Source organism: Osmerus eperlanus, chromosome 22 (genome assembly GCF_963692335.1).
Source record: "Osmerus eperlanus chromosome 22, fOsmEpe2.1, whole genome shotgun sequence".
NCBI lineage: Eukaryota > Metazoa > Chordata > Actinopteri > Osmeriformes > Osmeridae > Osmerus > Osmerus eperlanus.
This window is the reverse complement of record NC_085039.1, coordinates 7,933,830-7,957,927: the sequence shown is the minus strand read 5'-3', so window position 1 is coordinate 7,957,927 and position 24,098 is coordinate 7,933,830. Positions and strand designations below refer to the sequence as shown.

The window sequence follows — 24,098 nt, the reverse complement described above, 5'->3', positions numbered from 1 at the left end:
TACCCTGTTAACTCAGGGTTTTAGTTCACACAGTTAACTAACAGTATTAGTTAGCACGTTTAACTAAAGTAGGTAACTCACCTATCAGTTAATGTGTTAATATCAATAGGAATTGATACATGATTCCGGTTTTAATTAATAGTAAATCATATGTGACTCCCTATTAACAAATTATGTGTTCATGATCAGTGCATAATTAAGTACTTTCTGAGTTATGCATTAACTGATGATGATTCATGCATTAAAGCATTAATGAACGCTCATTAATGCACCCTTATTGTAAAGTGTTACCAAAATCCTAATTGTGTTGACATAGTTGCACTTTTTACCATAATTCCTTGTCATTGGCACCCCTTTCCCCCATTTTCAGTTGCATGGTATGTGAAATATAAAAACTTTTATGTAGACTCATAAGATATATGAAGCCTTTAATATGGTTGGTCCGTATTGAAGATGTCTTTGGCATCATAGCACATGTAAACATACTGTATCCTTTGGTTGGAATATGTGAAATAGAGCAACCTGCTGAAAGAAGTAGTTTCTCCTTGACAAATTGTCTTTTCACTAATGAACTTTGACAGGGCCATGCAAAATGTGGGAGGTACTCTCTGGTATTTTCATTAAGGCTGGCTTTGTGGTTTACGATCTAACAGGACTTTCACTTAGTGTATGTGTGGACCCACTACTTATAACAGCATTACAAGACTCATAACACACACACACACATTTCCCAAAAACGTTATAATGACACAAGCTGTGAAATGATTTTCCGAGTGACAGAAAGACAAGGTGGCCAAGGACAGTTGAGGAATGCGTTTGTACAAAAAAAATGTTGAAGGGTGACTTCCAACTGAAAAAAAGGGGTCTGGCTCCTTCTTGGCAGGGACAATAGCAGGTAGGGTGGAATGTGTGTGTGAGTGTTTTGAATGGTGGGCTGTCAACAACAATGGCCCAGCCTCTTTTTGGGGGGGTTCTCCACAGGTATTTAACCAGCTGATCTGCCTTGTACCTGACACTGTAAATCATCCCTCCAGCAACAGCCTACAGCTTTGCTCCAGAGCCTCCTGTCAATCTACCTGATCCAGCAGCAGCAGCAGCAGCAGCGGAACCTCCCGCACTTCCACCACCATCATGTCTTTCAGATCCAACGTCCCCCGAACCCTCAGCGTGTACGGGGGTGCCGGAGGCCATGGCACCCGCATCTCCTCGGCCCACGTCGGGTCCCTCTACAGCTCCACCAGCGTCGGAGGCTTCAACCTGAGCGACGGCCTGGACCTCCACGTGTCGGCCAACGAGAAGGCAACCATGCAGAACCTGAACGACCGCCTGGCCACCTACCTGGAGAAGGTGCGCACCCTGGAGAAGGAGAACGCCCGGCTGGAGAAGCAGATCAGGGAGTGGTACGAGAAGAGGACGGTGGTGTGCCACGATTACAGCTCCTACTTCGTCACCATCAACGACCTGCAGGACAAGGTAAACCCGAGAGGAAGATGGGAGGGGAGATGAAAGAGAGGGCGCGTGTCGGTAGTCTTGGTCCCCTGCCGATGTCTGTGTGTGTTTGGGCCTGTGTACGGCGGTGATGCTTGTTCATCTGCCTCCGCGTGTGTATGTGTTTGTGTGTGCGTATGTGTTTGTGTGTGCGTATGTGTTTGTGTGTGCGTATGTGTTTGTGTGTGCGTATGTGTTTGTGTGTGCGTATGTGTTTGTGTGTGCGTATGTGTTTGTGCAGGAATGCAGGTGCTGTATTTGAGGGTGGAGGGATGATGAGACATAAGACTGACGAGATCGATAAGTCTGTCACCGCCAAAGCTTAAGAATGCAGGGAGCTTCATGCGTGAGAAGAAACTATGATAATGTTTGACAAGTTTTTCTCCATAGCAATAGTGATATGGCACATATGGGATAGGGGCTGTGCAGTACAACATTTAATTAAGTAGAGCTTGTCTGTTGTTCCCAGTACTGTAGCATGCCATAAAACACCACTCTTTCTTCAGTCTATATTGATAGCTTTTCACATCTATATGAATTATTTACATGTCAAACTGACTTTAATGTCACATTCACACCATTCTCGTGGAGGGTTGTGTGGCATTGAATTAAGGTCAATTCTTACATGGGGATATCTTGGAAGGGGAAATGTGAAAGTTTGCTCTTCTGCTGTCTTCTTAAGATCCGTGTTGCATCCAAGAGCAATGCCAAGACTATCCTGGACATTGACAATGCCAAACTGGCTGCAGAGGACTTTAAAATAAAGTGAGTGTCTGGAACTTGTCTGTTTGTATGTATCTGTGTGTGAAGATGCACAAAAGATCTTTGTGAGTGTGTATACATGTCAGTGTGTGTACAGCATGTATGTGTCCTCACACGCATGTGTTTTGCCTATTGGATCCACCCCACCTCATTTGCACACACACACACAAGTTCACAGACGTCCACATACCGTCATCCCAACCAAAGCACGACCAGTGAACTCTACTAATTGCATGACCCCTCCCAACTCTAACCTCTGACCTTCACTGCTCAGGTTTGAGAACGAGCTGGCCATGAGGATGGCGGTTGATGCCGACATCGCCGGCCTGAGGAAGGTTCTGGACGAGATGAACCTCAGCCGCTCAGACCTGGAGATGCAGTACGAGGGTCTGAAGGAGGAGATCATCATGCTCAAGAAGAACCATGAGGAGGTAGGGAACGCAAGAGCCACAGGCCCGTTACAGATACCAACCCTTCTCCCTCACACAGATATGTGACAGAATATCTGATGAACTCTAGCTCCATACTTACAGCAAAAATAAAACATTGTCTACGTCCAGACACAAGCTCCAGGGCCATGAGCTGTAACATAGGGAAATCTCAGTCCCTTAGCTACCGCCAAACCCCTTTACTTTCTGGTCTTACACCCCCTAAATGAGCCCCTGCTTTCCACTCACAGAAGGAGTTTGTCATTGTGTCCGTTCATCATCGACGTCAAACTGAAAAGGAAACAGAGAATGGATAAACACAAGATAATTGATTCACTTTGAGGGTTATCTATCACACAAATACATATTTGTCTTCTCTTGGCTGCTGACATCTATCTTCTGACACTTACAGAATCTTATACAAACAGAGGACTCTCTGTCACACCTACAAAAAGTAATGATTATGTTGGTGGACCTGAATAGGTAATGAGTGTGTACATAGGTTTGTTTTCCTAACGCAAACAGTAGTAGTAGTAGTCAAGGTTCACCACCTTTTGGAGTTATTGATTACATTCTTGGAACAAAAGACCAGTGTTCCACATTCATGCCAATGTAACATTCTGTCCACTTTCTACTCCACTCACATAATGGTATGAAGTAAAATGATGTCGCACATATTAGCAGATTTGAACGTAAAGGATGTTCCTATAACATTTAATCAACTTCACCCAATTGTTTTATAAGGGCAGTCAACGTTTTGCACGCAAACTCAATCACTCTTCTGGACTCCTCTGGTTTCCATTTACAGACGGATGGGGTGTTTAAACACACACCGACACCCCTGTCCCGCCACCCTTCCCTTTCCCCTTCCTTCCATTCTTCCTCCTCTCCATTAGCTCACAGAAACCCTTTCTGTGCCTCCACATGCACCTAAAAACACACACATTACAGTTCCAGCAGATCAAATACACTAGCGCAATAAAACCCTCAGACACAGTTGTACACAAACAGCACTAAGTTCTAAGGATACAAACCAGTAACAGGAAGTAAATGTCAATAGGGTTTGGATATTGACAGTATGACATGATTAGCGAGACAGTCACGCACTTTCCAAACTGCTTTGAATACTGCCCCGTGGCCACCATGATGTCTCTAATCGTGACAAACCTGACCTTTGACCTTTCCCAATGTAGGAGCTGGCCCTGTTGAGGGCACATATGGGCGGCCAGGTGAACGTGTCGGTGGACGCAGCGCCCTCTATGGACCTGAACCAGACCATGACCGAGATCAGGGAACACTACGAGGCAGTGGCCACCAAGAACCGCAGAGACCTGGATGCCTGGTACCAGAGCAAGGTTAGCAGAACCCACGGGTCCATTAAGATCCATCGTGGAGAGTCGTTTTTGTCTTAGTTGCAAGAGGAACCGAGTTGAGTTGGTTGAACTCTTTCTAAAGGAGACGCACCTGTGCCTTCAAAGAGTTGACATGTCATGTGACACAAACGCACGATTATTATGATTATGTGTAGGTTTGTTGCGTTGTATGTATGTCAGTTGCATTTCCATCAGTTCGTCGTCAAATGCATCTGATATTTGCTGCGAAACCGACGAGACAGGCGATGTCCAACAATCATCATTTGCTTCGCGGAAATAAGGGTCATATCTGCTGACTAGTGTGTTTTTTCATCAGATGTGCACAGTTGAGCAGGAAGTAGTCATTCAGAACGAGGGTCTCATCAGCTGTCGCACCGAGGTGAAAGAGCTCAAGAGCACCCTCCAGAGGCTTCAGATTGAACTGCAGTCCTGCACAAGCATGGTGAGCACTCTGCGGAACACATTGTCTGACTTGACAATAACTGACACACACCCTGTGGTGAAAGGGAAAATCTGGCAAATCAGACTCAGGGAAAAAATAAATGAGTTTCACATTAACACAAAACACATTTTAGAAAGTGCGGTCAGGCTGATGCACACACTCACACCACAATCCCAAGTTAAAGACATTCCTCAACAATTAAGGCTAAGAGTAGCCTTAACAACATCCGTATTTGCCCCTATGCGGTGTACACATATACACCCATGCCAACCCATTTACCTTTTCCATCTGACCATCCAATATAGAAACTATCCCTGGAGGGCACCTTATCAGAGACCCAGGCCCGCTACTCTGCTCAACTGTCAGGCCTCCAGGATGTGGTGACCAGCCTGGAAAGCCAGCTGTCCCGACTCCACGGCAACATCGCCAGCCACAGGCAGGAGTACAACGTCCTGCTGGACCTCAAGACCAGGCTGGAGATGGAGATCGCCGAGTACAGGAGGCTGATGGACGGAGAGGACGACGTGTGAGTGCCTGGAAGAGGGGGACCGGGAGAAGGGGAACCTGCAGGGAGAGGGGGACAGGGGAGGAGGGATAGGAGAGAAGCCTGCAGGGAAGGGGGACTGGGGGACCGGGGAGGAGGGATAGGAGAGAAGCCTGCAGGGAAGGGGGACTGGGGGACCGGGGAGGAGGGATAGGAGAAAAGCCTGCAGGGAGAGGGGGACTGGTAGCCTGGCTCTGCCCTCCTACGTACTTCCGCTCAATTTTCATTTTGTTTCTGTACTGCGTCTGGGCTTTCGGTATATTGGTCAGATGTCTCCGGTAAACTTTTTACCGTTCCAATCAGCGAACAGAGGGAGTGGCTGAGAACGATTACGTTGACGTTGTACGCTAGTTTGAGTTGTAGTTCCGTAATGGCGGCGGAGAAAGATGCGAGCAAAGCCATTCGGTCCGTTGTTGCAACGCTGCCGAATATCCAGAAGTTAAAGCCGGAGCAAGAACAATCTTTGCTAAGTTTTGTTGGTGGCCATGATGTTGTGGCCCTCCTCCCCTCGGGGTTCGGGAAAAGTTAGGTTTTCCAGCTACGGCAGCTACCTCTGCTACAGTAGTGGTGAAGGAGTTGGCTAAGGCGAACACTAGCGTTTGGTTATGGCAGATCAGAGTGGCTCTGGGCAGATCCAATAGTCTAATTATTTGTTTGTAAACATTCGGGATGCGCGCAGCATGGTGGCAAAAAAACGGGAAAAGATAGCCTTTATAACGGCTAGAGAATTACACGGATTATACAAATAGTTAGATTTAAAAAGACCAAAAAGGTCGAGGAGGACAGCCTTTAAGAGAAAAAGCGATTCCCCATTGATCTGTCACATCAGAATTTTGATTTGGGTTACGAAAGTCTTGAGATTTGAGTGAGAATGTCGCCCGGTAGACCGCATAGTCTTAGGCGGCAGCTATGTCTTCACGTCATGTCACAAAATTCATAATTGTACAGTTTTACAGTCAATTCTAAACCACAAAAGTCGAGCAGGGCAGCTTTCAAGAGATATGAATTCTGCTTTTAGCAGCTGGTCCGATTATTTTTGAGATTTTTGTAAAACTGGCAATCTGAGTGAGACTGCGTCCCTGTTACACTCTTTTGACGTTAGCCTCAGTCAGACTCGGGTCGCTCACTTGCAGTGTGCACAATGTTGTATTTCACTCCATTCTACACCAAAAACGTCAGGGAGGACTGCCTGTTGTAGATACGAGTCTGCTGAAGATAGCCAGAATCTCGGATTTCTTTAATCAAGCCTGTTTCATTCATCATTTGCCTGAGAAAGCAACCTCCGTTAGCCAGGCTTTTGCCCGTTTCACTCGTCAGGCTATTTAAAGGTCTGCGGGGACAAGTGACTTTTGTGCATGGACAAGTGAAACGTAAATGTACTTGTCCAAATGACAAATGCCTCAAAAAGTTATGTCAAGCCCTGCAATCCAGTGTCCAGAGATATATAATTACCTGATCGACACTCCAAGTGTATATACCCGGGAGAAGTTCGTCTTTTGCCACCAACATGCGCAGTTGAGCCGGCTTGACGTTGTGTGACGTAGGGTGATAATTGGTCTATAGTTTTAAACTTCAACAGAGTACCCGCCTTCAAGGAAGTTAACGCTTGTCAATGGAGCGATCCCAGACTCTCTGTACAAATGAAATGTACGAGTCTGGTGAGGACCAGGCCAGGAAACTGGGGGACTGGGGAGGAGGGATAGGAGAGAAGCCTGTGGGAAGAGGGGAAAGGAAGGGGGAGGTTGTAAGTGAAGTGGTGGTGTAGGAAAGGTGTGGAGGTGAAAGAAACTGAGATAAAGGACGTGACAGGCGTGTGATTAAACTGTGTTTTTCTCGTCTTTTTCTCTCCCTCGAAACGCTGTCACCAAAAGCACCAAACAAGGTAAGCATGTTTCTTGCTAAAATCAATGATTCCCTAAAGATTTTGCTAACCTGAATAATGTGTCGTCGGTCATGTTTTGTGATAATTATAAGATTGTCAATGCTATTCTAAGATGTACTTATTGTCTGTTCTTGGCTTCTTAGTGGTCACCAAGGTCATCACAGTGGTGGAGACTGTGATCGATGGGAAGGTGGTCCAGTCCTCCAAAACAGTAGACGTGGATGTGGATGAGATTGAGTAATCTAATCCTAATTTACCAACTACAAAAGAAATACGAATAAACTAAATGAAAACTGACTTTTGTTTCATTTGTCATTTACAAAAACAGGGAGAGGATAAAAACCGTGTCTGTTTTGAATGAGAAACGATCATGTCTGGAGAAATGACATGCTTCTCATCTTTGTAGGGCAACAACAATGAATCCACCTCTAACTGTACCCAGTACTTTGTTAACAAAAACATTACATTTTACTTGACCAGAGGCCTGTTCCATAAAGCGAGGTTACTGAATAAGCCAGACTTGTCAGTTAGTCTGACTAATTGTTTATGTCCAATGACAGGGTTTTTCCTGCATAGAGAAAATTTTGGCGCGCGCCAAAGCCGTTTTCCCGGGCGCCAATGACAAATCCCGAGCGCCAAAGGAAAAAAAAACTGTGTTCATCACGCGTGCAATGAATGTCAGCGAATATGTTCTCAATAGTATTTTTCAAGTAGGCTTCAGCCGAACCCTCGTTCTGTTGTTATCAATAGTAATCGAGTTGATAAGCGTGTCTTCCATATCCATATGTAACTGTGAGGTGCGCGAATGGACAAAGCTGCCAGTAAACTGTAGTTCCACTGCGAGGGCCAGCCCGACGTGCACGAATACACCTGTACAAATGCAAATGAAATTTCCACTCAAAATGCTGACAAAAGTTAGATTTACGATTTCCAACGCAGCCTCCATTGGTATTCTTAAACTGGAATGATAATATATAGTGCAGTGTTTCCTCTATGGCTAAATTTCTGCCGCCACGGTATCAGAAATCAGGCTGTACAAAATTTTAGGCCGTCTATTATTAGGGTTGCCAACTTTCTCAACCCCAAATGAGGGACACTTTCTTCCAGGTGTGCACACGCACATGCACGCGCACCAACAGCTGAAAAACAATAACAGAAATCGCAAGCTTTCATTAGCCATACCATGATAAACCTACTAATTTCAGTGTAATTTTGGCAAACCACTAATAGCTACTCGCTTGGATGTATTGTTCAAAGTAATAGTCAAGGCAATTATTACAAGTGTCTCCTTTTGACACACAATAACACTCACCTCACCAGTGGCCAGTTCACACACTGTCACCAACAAGCAACAACCTTGTCCCATAGCAACGTTGGCGTGAGTTTTGGCGCGTTTACAGTAGCCTATTATTGTTCGGTGAGGCTGTGATTGGAATACGGGACTGGAGCTGTCCCTGACGGGACAAATCAAAATCACCCATAATTCGGGATGTCCCGGACAATTCGGGACGGTTGGCAACCGTATGTTAGATTAGTTACATAATTCAAACAAACAAACGTAACACGATTCACAAATGTATTTCATGATTCACAAATAAATGACCCCCATTACATTTGTTTGCAACCTGACGAACACGAGTTACAAATCGGTGAACATAAGGTACAAATCGGAGAACACCAGTTACAAATCGGAGAACACCAGTTACAAATCGGAGAACACCAGTTACAAATCGGAGAACACCAGTTACAAATCGGAGAACACGAGTTACAAATCCCTGAATTTGTGTGTGTGGATTTTTGGAACTTTCTGACGCACTTAGATTCACAAATGCATTTTTTTCAAAAAGATATTCTCTGCAGCCTATCAGATCGTCTCTTCAAATTTTAGCCGGACTTAGACTTAAGTCGCTCTGGATACGGCGGCGTCTGCTATGACTAAATGTAGGAAATGTAGAATGATCCTAACCTAGCCTATATGACTTTAACATAACCTTAGGTTTTTCCCTTCTACAGTAGTGATATTTTCAAGCATTTATCCCACTATTGCATTCATTCATCAAGAACCACCTTTGAAACAAGCTGATCCCCCTTGAAACAAGCTATTCTAAGTAACAACGTTGTCACCGGCAGTATTAGCTAGATGGAATCGCTATTGCAACAGTACTACCATCTGCAATCTGAAAATATGGCCCCAAAAAACGTTTGGCTGGAAGCGATCATTGTCAGCAACAATGCCAAATACGACCATTTGATCTTAGACTAGAGTCCTGCACGGTGGAGAAGCTGACCTCGGTAAATTGTGCTAAGGGGCGCCAAGGCCTTTATTTTTTGCCATTTAATGCTTGTGTTGAATTTGCTGTCAGAAGCTTAGCCCCTATGCGGTATACACACGCATTCCCCATTTACCTTTTCTATCTGACCATCCAATATAGAGACTATCCCTGAGGGCACCTTATCAGAGACCCAGGCCCGCTACACTGAGGGGGACGGGGGAGGACGTGAGGAGGGAAGCCTGCAGGGAGAAGGGGACTGGGGAAGAGGGAAGCCTGCAGGGAGAGTGGGACTGGGGAGGAGGGAAGCCTGCAGGGAGAGGGGGACTAGGGAGGAGAGAAGCCTGCTGGGAGAGGGGGACTGGGGAGGAGAGAAGCCTGCAGGGAGAGGGGGACTAGGGAGGAGAGAAGCCTGCTGGGAGAGGGGGACTAGGGAGGAGAGAAGCCTGCAGGGAGAGGGGGACTGGGGAGGAGAGAAGCCTGCAGGGAGAGTGGGACTGGGGAGGAGAGAAGCCTGCAGGGAGAGGGGGACTGGGGAGGAGAGAAGCCTGCTGGGAGAGGGGGACTGGGGAGGAGGGAAGCCTGCAGGGAGAGTGGGACTGGGGAGGAGAGAAGCCTGCTGGGAGAGGGGGACTGGGGAGGAGAGAAGCCTGCAGGGAGAGGGGGACTGGGGAGGAGAGAAGCCTGCTGGGAGAGGGGGACTGGGGAGGAGGGAAGCCTGCAGGGAGTGTGGGACTGGGGAGGAGAGAAGCCTGCAGGGAGAAGGGGACTGGGGAGGAGAGAAGCCTGCTGGGAGAGGGGGACTGGGGAGGAGGGAAGCCTGCAGGGAGAGTGGGACTGGGGAGGAGAGAAGCCTGCTGGGAGAGGGGGACTGGGGAGGAGAGAAGCCTGCTGGGAGAGGGGAACTGGGGAGGAGAGAAGCCTGCAGGGAGAGGGGAACTGGGGAGGAGAGAAGCCTGCAGGGAGAGGGGGACTGGGGAGGAGAGAAGCCTGCAGGGAGAGGGGGACTGGGGAGGAGAGAAGCCTGCAGGGAGAGGGGGACTGGGGAGGAGAGAAGCCTGCAGGGAGAGGGGGACTGGGGAGGAGAGAAGCCTGCAGGGAGAGGGGGACTGGGGAGGAGAGAAGCCTGCTGGGAGAGGGGGACTGGGGAGGAGAGAAGCCTGCTGGGAGAGGGGGACTGGGGAGGAGAGAAGCCTGCTGGGAGAGGGGGACTGGGGAGGAGGGAAGCCTGCTGGGAGAGGGGGACTGGGGAGGAGAGAAGCCTGCAGGGAGAGGGGGACTGGGGAGGAGAGAAGCCTGCTGGGAGAGGGGGACTGGGGAGGAGGGGAGGAGAGAAGCCTGCAGGGAGAGGGGGACTGGGGAGGAGGGAAGCCTGCAGGGAGAGTGGGACTGGGTGACCGGGGAGGACGGGAGGAGAGAAGCTTGCAGGGAGAGGGGGACTGGGGCACCAGGGAGGAGGGAAGCCTGTGGGGAGAGGGGAGAGGAAGGGGGAGGTTGGAAGTTGTGTGGTGGTGTAGGAAAGGTGTGGAGGTGAAAGCAACTGAGATAAAGGACGTGATAGGCATGTGATTAAACTTTGTTTTTCTCTCCCTCGAAACGCCGTCCCCAACAGCACCAAACAAGGTAAGCATGTTTCTTGCCAAAATCAATGATTCTCTCCCTCAAGATTTTGCAAAGCTGAATAATATTTGTTATATCGTTTCAGTCATGTTTAAGTATATTTTTGTGATAATTATAAGATTGTCAAAGCTATTCTAAGATGTGCTTCTTGTCTGTTTTTGGTTTCTTAGTGGTTACACCAAGGTCATCACAGTGGTGGAGACTGTGATCGATGGGAAGGTGGTCCAGTCCTCCAAGACGGATTACTTTATTTTACTTATTAATTTGTCATTTACAAAAACGGAGAGGACAAAAAACGTGTCCGTTTTGAATGATAAACGATCATGCTTCTCATCTTTTAAGGGCAATAACAATGAATACACCTCTAACTGTACAGAATCAGAATCAGAATGGGATTGATTCGCCATGAAAGTTTGCACAGACAAGGAATTTGCTTTGGCAGGAAGGTGCATACAATAAACATATAGGGACCTAAAATTTAAATATGTGAAATATCTATACTAAGCGTACATAAACTAGCAGTACCCAGTACTTTATTAACAAAAACATGAAATTTTACTAGACCAGGGGGGTGTTCCATCAACGTTGCTAACAAAAGCCGCGCTTACACGAGAAAGTCTCGCTTAGGTAGCCGTCAACTTAGACTTAAGCCAAGCTAAGTTGACAAGCACCTGAACCTCACCAAAACAGAACTTCTCATCATCCCGGCCAAACCCTCCATCTCCCACGATCTCTCATTCACTCTGGGATCTGCGACGGTGACCCCTTCATCCTCTGCCAGGAACCTTGGGGTTACCATGGATGACAAGCTCTCCCTCACGGCACACATTGCTTCAGTCTCCCGGTCGTGTAGATTCACCCTCTACAACATCCGGAAGATCAGGAGATACCTGTCTGAGCATTCCACCCAGCTGCTAGTCCAAGCACTTGTCCTCTCCGAGTTGGACTACTGCAACTCGCTTCTCGCCGGTCTCCCAGAATGCGCAACCCGCCCTCTCCAGAGGATTCAGAATGCAGCGGCCCGTCTGGTCTTCAACCTACCCAGACGCTCCCATGTCATCCCGCTCATCTCCCTCCACTGGCTACCCATCACGGCCTGTATCAGATTCAAGACCCTGGTACTGACCTTCCGAGCAGTGAACTGGACAGCACCCGACTACATCCAGTCTCTCCTCCAGCCTTACACCCCCACCCGCCACCTTCGGTCTTCTTCTGACAACCGTCTGGTGGTCCCACCTCTCAAGAGCGCCCGCTCCCAACCCAAGCTCTTCTCCTGTCTGGCCCCCTAATGGTGGAATCACCTCCCCACCTCCATCAGAGACACTGACTGTCTCCCCACATTCAAGAAAAGGCTGAAGACGCACTTGTTCTGGGAGTACAACGGTACTTAAGAAAGATTTGTTGGATCAGATGTTAGTTTATTTCCTCCAGGAACACAATGACACTTATTGAGGGACTTGTTGCACTTGTTGGTTAGTTGTAACTGATTTAACTTCTTGTACTTGTACTGTGAATTATATTATTGCTTGCTTTCCTACAGGTACACTCTTGCACTTTTGAGGTTCATGTTGTTTAATTGTAACTTGTTTAACGACATGCTCTTATGTTTCTTCCCATTGGCACTTATTTGCTTTTCACAATGTATGCTTCATGTTTTGGCTACCCGCAATGTTTTTGGGGCTATCTCGCTGTGTTTGATCACTGACCTATGCACTTTTGTAAAGCTCTCTCTTGGAAGTCACTTTGGATAAAAGTGTCTGCTAAATGAATAAATGTAAATGTTAAGCCTCAAGCCATTCAACTAACGTTCCGTTCCACTAACAAGCAACGCCCCCCCCCCCCCCCCCCAACGAGGCAATCCAAATCCAATTATTACTATTCTGGCTGACAGTGTATGGACAGCTGCCCCATAACCTAACCTGTACACCTGTACATTTAGGCTATTTAGCAGCCTACTGTCCTTAGTAGAAAGTAGTAGAAATAGGCAGCTGCATATAGGAAAACCAATTGCACTGACATGATAACATACTTATGGAATACATGATTTTGTGAAATTACTGTAAGGTTTTATCTTAGTTTGGGGTGAACCACAGATGTAAACGATTTAGCCTGTCATGTAACTCCTACTCAGTAGGCTACGTGTTTTTGGACACATAATCCTTTTTTTTGCTAAAACACAGACTTGACATTCAATGTAAAACTCTGAATTAGCCCAAACAGAGGCCTGTGTGTGAACCCTCTAAAATGGTCACTCATTTCAATTTGAATAAGGTAATACATATGTAATGCATCCTCTATAGATGTTTTTGAGTATAAAGGTGGCATTATACTAACCCCAACAAAACTAAATTCACAATGTTCAGCAATTCAGACAATGATGGAAGAGAACACTGACATTTGATATTGCTTGCCTCATTGACATTTTGTTGGCAGCACAGTGTATACAATTTTGCGCAAACAAAATTCATCCTTGACTACCTAAACCCCCCCCCCCCCCTCCACCCCTCCTCTCTGGGAACAGTTATTTTCCCGCAGTCTGGCAACAGGAGGGTTCCTGATCATGTCGAAACCAGTTTTCCCTGGAAGAAGCTAATGCGCTACGAGTTCAGCCCTGTTCGAAGGCAAGGAAATCTCCCGTAAAGCCAACAAGCCCCAACTAGCGCAGGCAGTCACTGAGTTCTCAAGCAAGAAATCTAATAAAACTGTCCTGGATTCCATCCCACTAACTGAGCATTATGTCCGTGGCTGACGGTGGCTCCCTGGTTCACTGCTTGGCATGGAAGGGTGACAATTACGGTGCCATTGCAGTCATATGCAGACTTTACCATACGCCATTATGGTAAAGAAAGTCGTTTTTAGCTAAGGTCCTTCCATCAAAGACAATACGCATCAGAGAGGTGGTAATAACACTCACCCCATCGTTAACTTCAATGCAGAGACTGAGTTTGTGGGAAGAAAGGATGATATCCTTTCCAGATCTTGCAACAAACAAGGACTTATAAATATTATGACGAAGGAGCTGGTGAAGAAGGACTGCACTGTTATCAATGCATCAGGTGATGCTGACATTGTCAAAGCTGCAGTCAAGGCCTCAGAACATCCGCCCACAACCTTGATAGGGGAGGATACAGACTTACTCATTCTTCTCTACTATGCTGGGCCTCTATTTTCGTTCACACATAAATGATAGTGTGCCCTCTGAAAATTCTTAATGAGTTCCTTTATAGTAGAGAAAATGTGATGCAGTACCCTATAAGGTGCCCTTACAATGGTCTAAATTGGACTGTTTCTTTGCCCTTACTTCCAATGGAAAAGGGTGCTGTTATGAAGTGCCGTTTATGCTGCCCCAACATGACAGTATCCCAAATGGTGCCCTTTCCAAAGAAGACGATTAGATGCTGTGTCCAACAGTCTCCCCTACAATGTGCCCACTATGGCACTCTTTCCCAAAGTGATGCAGTGACAACACTTGGAGTGTCGTCCCATTCCCATTGTTACACTGGTGAGACCCCAAGTTGTGCAGTAGCAGCCCTTGTAATTGTTCTGCCCCTGCCCTTCAATCAGCCTTGTCTGCCACTGTCCAAGCCCCATCTGGACCTTTGGGATTTTTATGATGTGAATAAATATATGATTACTTAAGGCAAAACCAGTTACTCCTCCGGCGGCGGAAGCAGCGGAGGCTCCATGAGGTATGGAGGCTCATCAGGCGGCTCCAGTATGTACATGGGCGGCGGCGGTGGTGGAGGTGGCAGCAGCGGCGGTTACGGCCACATCTCCGCCATGAGGGCCGGCAGTGTTTATGGAGGCGCAGGAGGCTCCAGAACACGCATCTCCAGTTCTTCCTTCGGTTCCGGTGGCGGCGGCGGCGGTGGTGGTGGAATTTGTGGTTACGGCTTCGGCTTCGGTATGGGATGAGGCGGTGGAGGCGGAGGCGGAGGTGGCAGCGGTGTCACAGACCACACATCAGCCAATGAGAAGGCCACCATGCAGAACCTGAACGACCGTCTGGCCTCCTACCTGGACAAGGTGCGCACCTTGGAGAATGCCAACGGTGAGCTGGAGTTGAAGATCCACGAGTTCCTGGAGAGCAAGACCTCCCCAAAATCCCGCGACTATTATGCCTTCTTTGTCATCATCGCCGATCTGCAGAACAAGGTATGTCACCTGATTCCTACAACTGGCAAAACAAATAACAACATAACTAGGGATTGAATTACTGTAGATGCAACCCTTTTTGAATGCGAGACAAATCCATTTCACCCTAGAGAGACATCATAAAATACCTTTACTGCTAGCTGTGGTTGCAAAGAAAGCTGATTGAGTAAGGTTCACGAAAGTTCCAGTATAACTGCAGCATCCATGACGATCCCTGAGGCGATTGCGTAAGATGCAATTCATCTCCTTTTCCCTGGAGTTCCCTTTCAAAGCAATTTGTCACCGTTTAGCTGATTCCCAACGCTCAACAATCCCAAAGGCATTCTGCAAAGCCTGGACTTCTGCAATTCCATTCGTTATCTTATCTTAAAACATGTTGCTATCCTCCATTCCCACAGATCCAGAATGCCACCGGTTACAATGGAGGCATCCACCTGGCCATTGACAACGCTAAACTGGCAGCTGATGACTTCAGAACCAAGTAGGCTTCCAAACCACTCACAAAGAATTTGTGTCACACCAAATAGCACAAAGCCAAATCCGTAGATACCATCATAAACTTCTATGCCCCCACCCCACCAGGTATGAGAATGAACTGGCCATGCGGCAGTCGGTCGAGGCGGACATTGCTGGGCTCAAGAGGATGTTGGATGAGCTGGCCCAGGCCAGGTCGAACCTGGAGATGCAGATCGAGGGTCTGAGGGAGGAGCTCATCTTCCTGAAGAAGAACCATGAGGAGGTGGGTGGGGATGTAGTGGTGGAGAAGGGAGCATGCCAAAAGGCTGAACCCTACCTATTAGTCCTATAACTGTTTTTTTTTGATGGCCATCATTGACAATAGTTTCCCGAACAAAGTTCATATCCTCTGTCATTTATAAATCAAGCTCATATAAAGTTCTTGTATCCAAGACAAACAAATCCTCTATGAAGAAAACTCACGTATGTCCCCCACTGTAGGAACTCCTGGCCATGAGGACGCAGATGACCGGCCAGGTGAACGTGGAGGTGGACGCAGCGCCTCAAGAGGACCTCAGCAGTGTCATGGCTGAGATCCGCCAGCAGTACGAGGGCGTCTCCGCCAAGAACCAGCGAGACCTGGACAGCTGGTTCCAGAGCAAGGTACTAACTACAATCCCGCCCATCGATTCAGCTGACCATCGAGGACTGGATAAACAGTTGACCCTCTCACTGTTTACCCACAGTCACAGAGTCTGAACAAGGAAGTAGCCGCCAACACAGAAGTCCTCCAGTCTTCCAAGTCGGAGATCTCAGAAATTCGTCGCATGCTGCAAGGTCTGCAGATCGAGCTGCAGTCCCAGCAAAGCATGGTCAGTCCCAGCCGAGCATCAGCGCTTGCTGCCCTGTATACCAATGCCCGAGTTGTGTTCCGACTTGCTTTCCCACAATCCCTCACCTCGATCCATCTTTTTCTCCAATGACTGACCAATAGAAAGCCTCCCTGGAGGGCACGCTCGCAGACACAGAAGGGCGGTACTCGATGCAGCTCCAGGGTCTTCAGAGGCAGGTCACCAGCCTTGAGCAGCAGCTGATGAGCATGCGCAGCGACATGGAACGCCAGGGCCAGGAGTACAAGATGCTGCTGGACATCAAGACCAGGCTGGAGATGGAGATCGCCGAGTACAGGAGGCTGCTGGACGGAGAGGTCTCAGGGTAAGCGAGGCAGACTGGGGAGAAAGAACACTCGTTCCTCCATTTGCAAAATGCACACTGCACTTTAGAGTTTCGCAACCTTGCTCATGAGTGAAAAGAGAACGAACTGGATGCATTCGCAAAATCACATCTTAGTTTTTATTTGCAAATGCAAAATATGGGTGTTACATTTAGGAAAAAGCTTTGTAGATGTTCCGGATAGGTAACTGTCCAGAGACAAAGAGAGGTCTGTTCTTAATGTTGGCACAGTGTCAGGCGAAACGTTCGTTTGTACGTTTGCGTTTCTATTCAGGACACCATATTTGCATGTTGTCACAGCATCATGTACAGACTTAGTTTCGTTGTGCCAAACAATGTAGCTGGATATGGTAACAGTACAATTCAAATAACTGCATGTCGTTGTAAAAGTTTCTGGGATGATTGATTGACAGACTAACCTGAGGCTAACACCAGTGGGTGTGTCTGCTGTCCCCCAGATACATCAGTCTGCTTATGATGTCAATACATGTATGAGAGCAACTTTCACTCACCTGTGTGATATGGATGTGCATATCTATACTTCTATTCATATTGGTCGAACTTCCCAGATGCGTCTGTATGCATGCATTAAGCCGATGTACTGTACGTGTTCATACAACACACGTTTGTTTCCATGCAAATGTTGGATGTGATCATGCCCCACATCCATCCTCACTCCTATCTCTATCTGCATCTGCCTTCAAGGGTACTAAGAGGGTGGAGTAAGAGCTCCTGCCTTTCATGAGGTAACACCTCTCCCCATTCCACCCATCAACCTCTCCCTCCTCCTCCCTGCCTCCCTGCCTCCCTCCCTCCGATCCTGCTGTGTATAAAAGGGAACAAGGTCTGGGCGGTGTGGCAGTCTATCTCCTCATCCAGGGCAGGCAGACTTCCTCTCTTTCTCTCTCTCACTCGCAGTGACCATGTCCACCTCCTACTCCAGCAAAACCAGTTACTCCTCCGGCGGCGGCGGAAGCAGCGGAGGCTCCATGAGGTATGGAGGCTCATCAGGCGGCTCCAGTATGTACATGGGCGGCGGCGGTGGTGGAGGCGGCAGCAGCGGCGGTTACGGCCGCATCTCCGCCATGAGGGCCGGCAGTGTTTATGGAGGCGCAGGAGGCTCCGGAACACGCATCTCCAGTTCTTCCTTCAGTTCCGGTGGCGGCGGCGGCGGTGGTGGTGCTGGTTACGGCTTCGGCTTTGGTATGGGAGGAGGCGGAGGAGGCGGTGGAGGCGTCACAGATCACACATCAGCCAATGAGAAGGCCACCATGCAGAACCTGAATGACCGTCTGGCCTCCTACCTGGACAAGGTGCGCATCCTGGAGAAGGCCAACGGTGAGCTGGAGTTGAAGATCCGCCTTTTCCTGGAGAGCAAGACCTCCCCATCGTCCCGCGACTACTCTGCCTTCTATGTCACCATCACCGATCTGCAGAACAAGGTATGTCACCTGATCCCTACAGCTGCCAAAACAAATAACCACATAACTATGGATTGAATTACTATAGATAGCAACTCTTTTTAAATGCAAGACAAATCCATTTCACCCTAGAGAGACATCATAAAATACCTTTACTGCTAGCTGGGGTTGCAAAGAAAGCTGATTGTGTAAGGTTCATGAAAGTCTCAGTGTAACTGCAGCACCCATGACGATCCCTGAGGCGATTGCGTAAGATGCAATTCGTCTCTTTTTCCCTGGAGTTATGGCTTTTCAAAGCAATTTGCCACCGTTTAGCTGACGTCCAACGCTCAACAATCCCAATGGCATTTTTGCAAAGCCTGGACTTGTGCAATTCCATTCGTTATCTTATCTTGAAACATGTTGCTAACCTTCCCACAGATCCAGAATGCCACCGGTTACAATGGAGGCATCCACCTGGCCATTGACAACGCTAAACTGGCAGCTGATGACTTCAGAACCAAGTAGGCTTCCAAACCACTCACAAAGAATTTGTGTCACACCAAATAGCACAAAGCCAAATCCGTAGATACCATCATAAACTTCTATGCCCCCACCCCACCAGGTATGAGAATGAACTGGCCATGCGGCAGTCGGTCGAGGCGGACATTGCTGGGCTCAAGAGGATGTTGGATGAGCTGGCCCCGGCCAGGTCCGACCTGGAGATGCAGATCGAGGGTCTGAGGGAGGAGCTCATCTTACTGAAGAAGAACCATGAGGAGGTGGGTGGGGATGTAGTGGTGGAGAAGGGAGCATGCCAAAAGGCTGAACCCTACCTATTAGTCCTATAACTGTTTTTTTTTGATGGCCATCATTGACAATAGTTTCCCGAACAAAGTTCATATCCTCTGTCATTTATAAATCAAGCTCATATAAAGTTCTTGTATCCAAGACAAACAAATCCTCTATGAAGAAAACTCACGTATGTCCCCCACTGTAGGAACTCCTGGCCATGAGGACGCAGATGACCGGCCAGGTGAACGTGGAGGTGGACGCAGCGCCTCAAGAGGACCTCAGCAGTGTCATGGCTGAGATCCGCCAGCAGTACGAGGGCGTCTCCGCCAAGAACCAGCGAGACCTGGACAGCTGGTTCCAGAGCAAGGTACTAACTACAATCCCGCCCATCGATTCAGCTGACCATCGAGGACTGGATAAACAGTTGACCCTCTCACTGTTTACCCACAGTCACAGAGTCTGAACAAGGAAGTAGCCGCCAACACAGAAGTCCTCCAGTCTTCCAAGTCGGAGATCTCAGAAATTCGTCGCATGCTGCAAGGTCTGCAGATCGAGCTGCAGTCCCAGCAAAGCATGGTCAGTCCCAGCCGAGCATCAGCGCTTGCTGCCCTGTATACCAATGCCCGAGTTGTGTTCCGACTTGCTTTCCCACAATCCCTCACCTCGATCCATCTTTTTCTCCAATGACTGACCAATAGAAAGCCTCCCTGGAGGGCACGCTCGCAGACACAGAAGGGCGGTACTCGATGCAGCTCCAGGGTCTTCAGAGGCAGGTCACCAGCCTTGAGCAGCAGCTGATGAGCATGCGCAGCGACATGGAACGCCAGGGCCAGGAGTACAAGATGCTGCTGGACATCAAGACCAGGCTGGAGATGGAGATCGCCGAGTACAGGAGGCTGCTGGACGGAGAGGTCTCAGGGTAAGCGAGGCAGACTGGGGAGAAAGAACAAACAAGGGATGGATGTAACTTAGGTAACTGATTTGGTCACGAGAAGTAGCACCGTAGTTTCGCTTTGATGTGTGTTTAAGTAGCACTCTATCATAGTGTGCCAGCAATTTACTAGAATGCTAGCCCACTGTGCTTCTTGTGAGGTGAGTAGTGATGGGTCGTTCGCGAACGATCCGTCTCTAAGAGCCGGCTCTTGAAGGTGAACGTCGGGAGCTGGCTCGCATATCTGAAGAGCCGACTCTATTTTTAATAGATTAATACAGCCTATAAAAACTAAATGATTATGAAATAATGAATTTTAATTGTATTTAAAATAATTGACTAATTCAAAGAACAACAAAAAAATACTTGTAGGCTTAAAGGCGCACACGATCATCCTCACATTCTGTTCCTGTCAATCCTGCATGAGGGAGGGCCAGTCAAAACTCGGAGGAGAGCCATGACAAATCGATGCATTTTTAAAGATATGTGGTTACGGTCGAGTATGATTTCATTTCATAATTTAATTCAAATTGTTTTCACACCCATCATAGTCAAATTCATAGTTAAAACATGTATTTTTTAAAGAGCCGTTCGGGAGCCAAAAGAGCTGGCTCTTTTTGGTGAGCTGAGCCATACGAGCCGGCTCACGAAAAAGAGCCGGAATGCCCATCACTAGAGGTGAGCACACAGATTCTCTTTTCTTCATTAAACAACAGTCGACCAAAGATGGTCTTAGGGGAAGATGACAGCTTGAAAACAAACCGTAAGAAGCATACACTAATTTAGTAAGATGCTATTTGTTCTTTCTTTCTTACAGCTTCAGCGACATGTGTTCCACAATGACCTCCTGTAAGAACACACGCAATGTGGTGGTGGTCACAGAGGAGGTTATAGACGGAGAGGACTCAGGGTAAGCGAGCCAGACAAAAGAAAGAACAAACAAGGGATGGATGTAACTTAGGTAACTGATTTAGTCTCGAGCAGTAGCACGGTAGTTTTGCTTTGATGTGTGTTTAAAGATCCTGTAAAGTGGACCTGAAAACTAGTTTTAAGTTTGCCACACAACAGAATAATGTGTTATTAACTACCCATCCAAATTCGAATGAAAAAATAACACCGACAAGTATGTAAAATTAGGCTTTGAAATCATGAAAAAATCAGCAGTCTTCTCTGCTCCAGACTGGGGGGGCGTGTCGCCTGAAGGAGCTGAAGCTCCGCCCCTCGCTGCCTACCTACGACTCAGATAATGGACGCTACGTCAAGCCGAACAAAACAGTATAAAATTAGAATTGATTTGTTCAATGAGTGAAACATACAGATGCATAAAATGTTCCCCTGAGCTGTAACAGTAAAAATGGACACCAGAGACACCTGACAGTGAGCTCTCCAACTAGGCTACTTCTAACACATACCATTTCACCAAAATACCATCATTCTATACCGAGTAGCCTAATATCAATTTAGCGGTTTGCACTAACTCATAGGGGTGGGAATTGGCAAAAATGTGACGATTCGATAGTATTGCGATATTTGGTGCCACGATTCAATATTATTGCGATTCTTAACATATTGCGATACAGCAAGTATTGCGATTCGATTCTGCGATATATTGCGATTCATGTCCTCCATATTATTTAAAGACATTACAAAAAATAAGGAAAATCAGACTGCTCAACTCACTTCAAATGTCACATTTAATTATGTGAACAACAGTGCAAGAACTTAGGAGAGTAGTGCAAAAACTTTGTCCTGAACATTCAGAAAACAGGACCTTTGTAATTATTTTCTGAAAAGGAGAACGCTGAGCTCACAGCACATAACTTAAAACTATTGAAATGCAATAGAGTAACATAAAGCAGACATAATAAAGTAACATGAACCTGAGAATAATCATATAAATAAGTAACTTAGAGCTTCAATCAAATTGAGAAAATAAACAAAAATGTGTACTGTCCAGTCCAGTTGGCTGCATGGTCATGAACCAAAATGTTACATTCATTTTGGAATGTTGGCGATTGTACTGCGGTGGAAAAAAGTGGTTATGCGCCGGACTCTTCCTAGTAACCTAGCGACAGCAGGCACTTTAAGTGCGCGCTGTGAGGCGAGGTTGAGGGTATGGGCAAAACATTTCACGTGAAGGTAGCCCCCCATCTGAGCAGCCACAACCATGTTGGACGCATTGTCCGTAACCAAAACAATGTTTCTTAGCGATGCCCCACTCTTCGGTTGCCGTTTTCAGCACCTCAGCCACATTGGCCCCGGTATGACTCTCATGCATCGCCCTAGTTTGTAGACATATACATGTTTTATAAAAACCGAAATTTACCCACACTTTCGATTTAAAAGAAGACGTAGCGTCGTAAACAACCGGTTGAGATGATGAAGCCATTTTCAATTGAATTGCAGTTGAATGCACGTCAACAAAGCACCGCAACAAGCGCCACCTTGTGGATGTAATATGCAAATGTAATATTATCAGAGTAAACTCCGAGAAAACCAATGGAGAAAACCCGAAAGTAAAACACATAATTATATAATTAAATATTGCAATACTTTGCGCTACTGTATCGATATAATTGCGTGCGCAAAATATCGCGATACTGAACAGAATCGATTTTTCCCCCCACCACTACTAACTCATAGCAGAGATACCTCTGGAAAGGTTATCTAGTATAATTATAACAAGCACACAGAACAGAGTGATGAACTGCTGGCGGCGGTGGATTGTCCAGGTGCGACCGGAGGATGAACGGCCGGGAGGGCGATGCTCGGTAAGGCTCCGCGCTGCAAGAGAAGCCGTGTGTCCGCGAACCCCGTCTGTCTCTGGTCCATGTTAAAACTATCCGCCGTGAAATGGTCACTGCATTTAGTCATTTAGCAGACTCTCTTATCCACTGCAGAGGCGGCTGTTGGAGTTTATCAGAAGCTTTCCATCAGTGTGGCTCTTCACAAAATCAATCCACCCACTTTTCCTTTCCTCATCAATAGGGAAATTAAATAGTGTTGCAGCACAGCTGAAGTTTTTGCATCCAGGGAAGATGCAGTTGCGGGTGGAGGGAGACATCCTGAAGCTAGCTAGATAGCTGATGTAGGCTACAATAACAGTACAGCAGTCAGTGATCTGACGGGTCGAAATGACCTAGATGGATAACTTTTTGGCCTCGCCTATTAAAACCTGATCTGAAAACGGAAGAGAAACTGTTCTACGATCTAACTACACATTTTGGTGCGACAAAGTTTTAGCGCTTTGCACATGCTTTCAGGAACTCATTTCACACGTATATAATGTACTGAGAAGCAAATCATGGTATTGACTTTACAGGATCTTTAAGTAGCACTCTACCATAGTGTGCCAGCAATTCACTAGAATGCTAGCCCACTGTCCTTGTGAGGTGAGCATACAAATCCTCTTTTCTTCATTTAACCAAAGTCGACCAAAGATGGTCTTAGGGGAAGATGTCAGCTTGAAAACAAACCGTAAGAAGCATACACTAATCCAGTAAGATGCTCTTTGTTCCATCTTTCTTACAGCATCAGCGACATATCCTCCACAGTGACCTCCTCTATGAGCACACGCAAGGTGGTGGTGGTCACAGAGGAGGTTGTGGATGGCGAGGTGGTGTCCTCTTCTGCCACAAGCTCCTAGTGGGCTGAAACAGCAAGCCGCACACAAAGAGTTAACATCTGGGTAGAACACTGTCAACAGTTCTTCATTTGAAAGCAATAAAGATACTCTCAGTGTGCTGACAATTCCATCTTTGTGTTCTGTGTCTGATTTGACTCCTTTCCTTTACATCTGACTGCCATTTTGGAGTTTATCGTTTGAACATGAGGCCAAGAGAATAGTATTTTGAAAGTGCACGCGTCAGTGACGGGTCATGATTAGTGTGATCTATGTGTGGAAGATTACTGTCAGCAGGGATTGGATTTGTCATTAATGACGACATTTACATTTAGCAGACGCTCTCGAGCGACTTACAGTAAGTATAGGGACATTCCCTCCGAGGCAAGTAGAGTGAAGTGCCTTGCTCAAGGCACAGGTGGGAATCGAACCGGCAACCTTCTGAGTAATAGCCTGATTCCCTAACCGCTCAGCCATTGAGTTGTTGGTGTGGGAGAATTGTATGAGACTTGATAACCCTTCCCTGAACAACAAGTAACATGTAGGTTATGGTAAAGAGGCCTGTTCCATAAAAGCCGCTCAAAAAAGCATGACTTACTTGAATTAGTTTAATTAGTCAAGTGGGGCTAAAGCGGTTCCATAAAGGCCAATTTCAGCTCACGCACTCCTACTAATTCAAGTCAGATTTAGGTAGTCA

At 47.1% G+C, this 24,098-nt stretch overlaps 3 protein-coding genes across 4 annotated transcripts; all 3 read left to right on the top strand.

Annotated features, from left to right (window-relative positions):
* Nucleotides 1–1,007: 1,007 nt before the first annotated feature.
* Nucleotides 1,008–7,216, top strand: LOC134008476 (keratin, type I cytoskeletal 13-like). Its single transcript, XM_062447865.1, has 8 exons — nt 1,008–1,473; nt 2,171–2,253; nt 2,525–2,681; nt 3,872–4,033; nt 4,368–4,493; nt 4,799–5,019; nt 6,909–6,919; nt 7,063–7,216. The coding sequence occupies exons 1-8, from the start codon at nt 1,132–1,134 to the stop codon at nt 7,158–7,160; spliced, it is 1,200 nt and encodes a 399-aa protein (XP_062303849.1). The 5' UTR covers nt 1,008–1,131; the 3' UTR covers nt 7,161–7,216.
* Nucleotides 7,217–14,454: 7,238 nt separating this feature from the next.
* On the top strand, nt 14,455–16,664 carry LOC134008475 (keratin, type I cytoskeletal 13-like). Its single transcript, XM_062447864.1, is given in 6 exon segments — nt 14,455–14,964; nt 15,363–15,445; nt 15,547–15,703; nt 15,922–16,083; nt 16,167–16,292; nt 16,415–16,664. Coding segments are annotated over 6 exon segments (1,224 nt in total). The 5' UTR covers nt 14,455–14,493; the 3' UTR covers nt 16,640–16,664.
* An 833-nt stretch (nt 16,665–17,497) lies between these two features.
* LOC134008472 (keratin, type I cytoskeletal 13-like) lies at nt 17,498–23,534 on the top strand. Of its 2 annotated transcripts, XM_062447859.1 has the most exons (8): nt 17,498–18,095; nt 18,495–18,577; nt 18,679–18,835; nt 19,054–19,215; nt 19,299–19,424; nt 19,547–19,767; nt 20,597–20,689; nt 23,311–23,534. In XM_062447859.1, the coding sequence occupies exons 1-8, from the start codon at nt 17,577–17,579 to the stop codon at nt 23,423–23,425; spliced, it is 1,476 nt and encodes a 491-aa protein (XP_062303843.1). In that variant the 5' UTR covers nt 17,498–17,576; the 3' UTR covers nt 23,426–23,534. The 2 variants fall into 2 exon arrangements, with proteins under 2 accessions (XP_062303843.1, XP_062303844.1); XM_062447860.1 differs by lacking the exon at nt 20,597–20,689.
* The last annotated feature ends 564 nt before the right edge of the window (nt 23,535–24,098 follow it).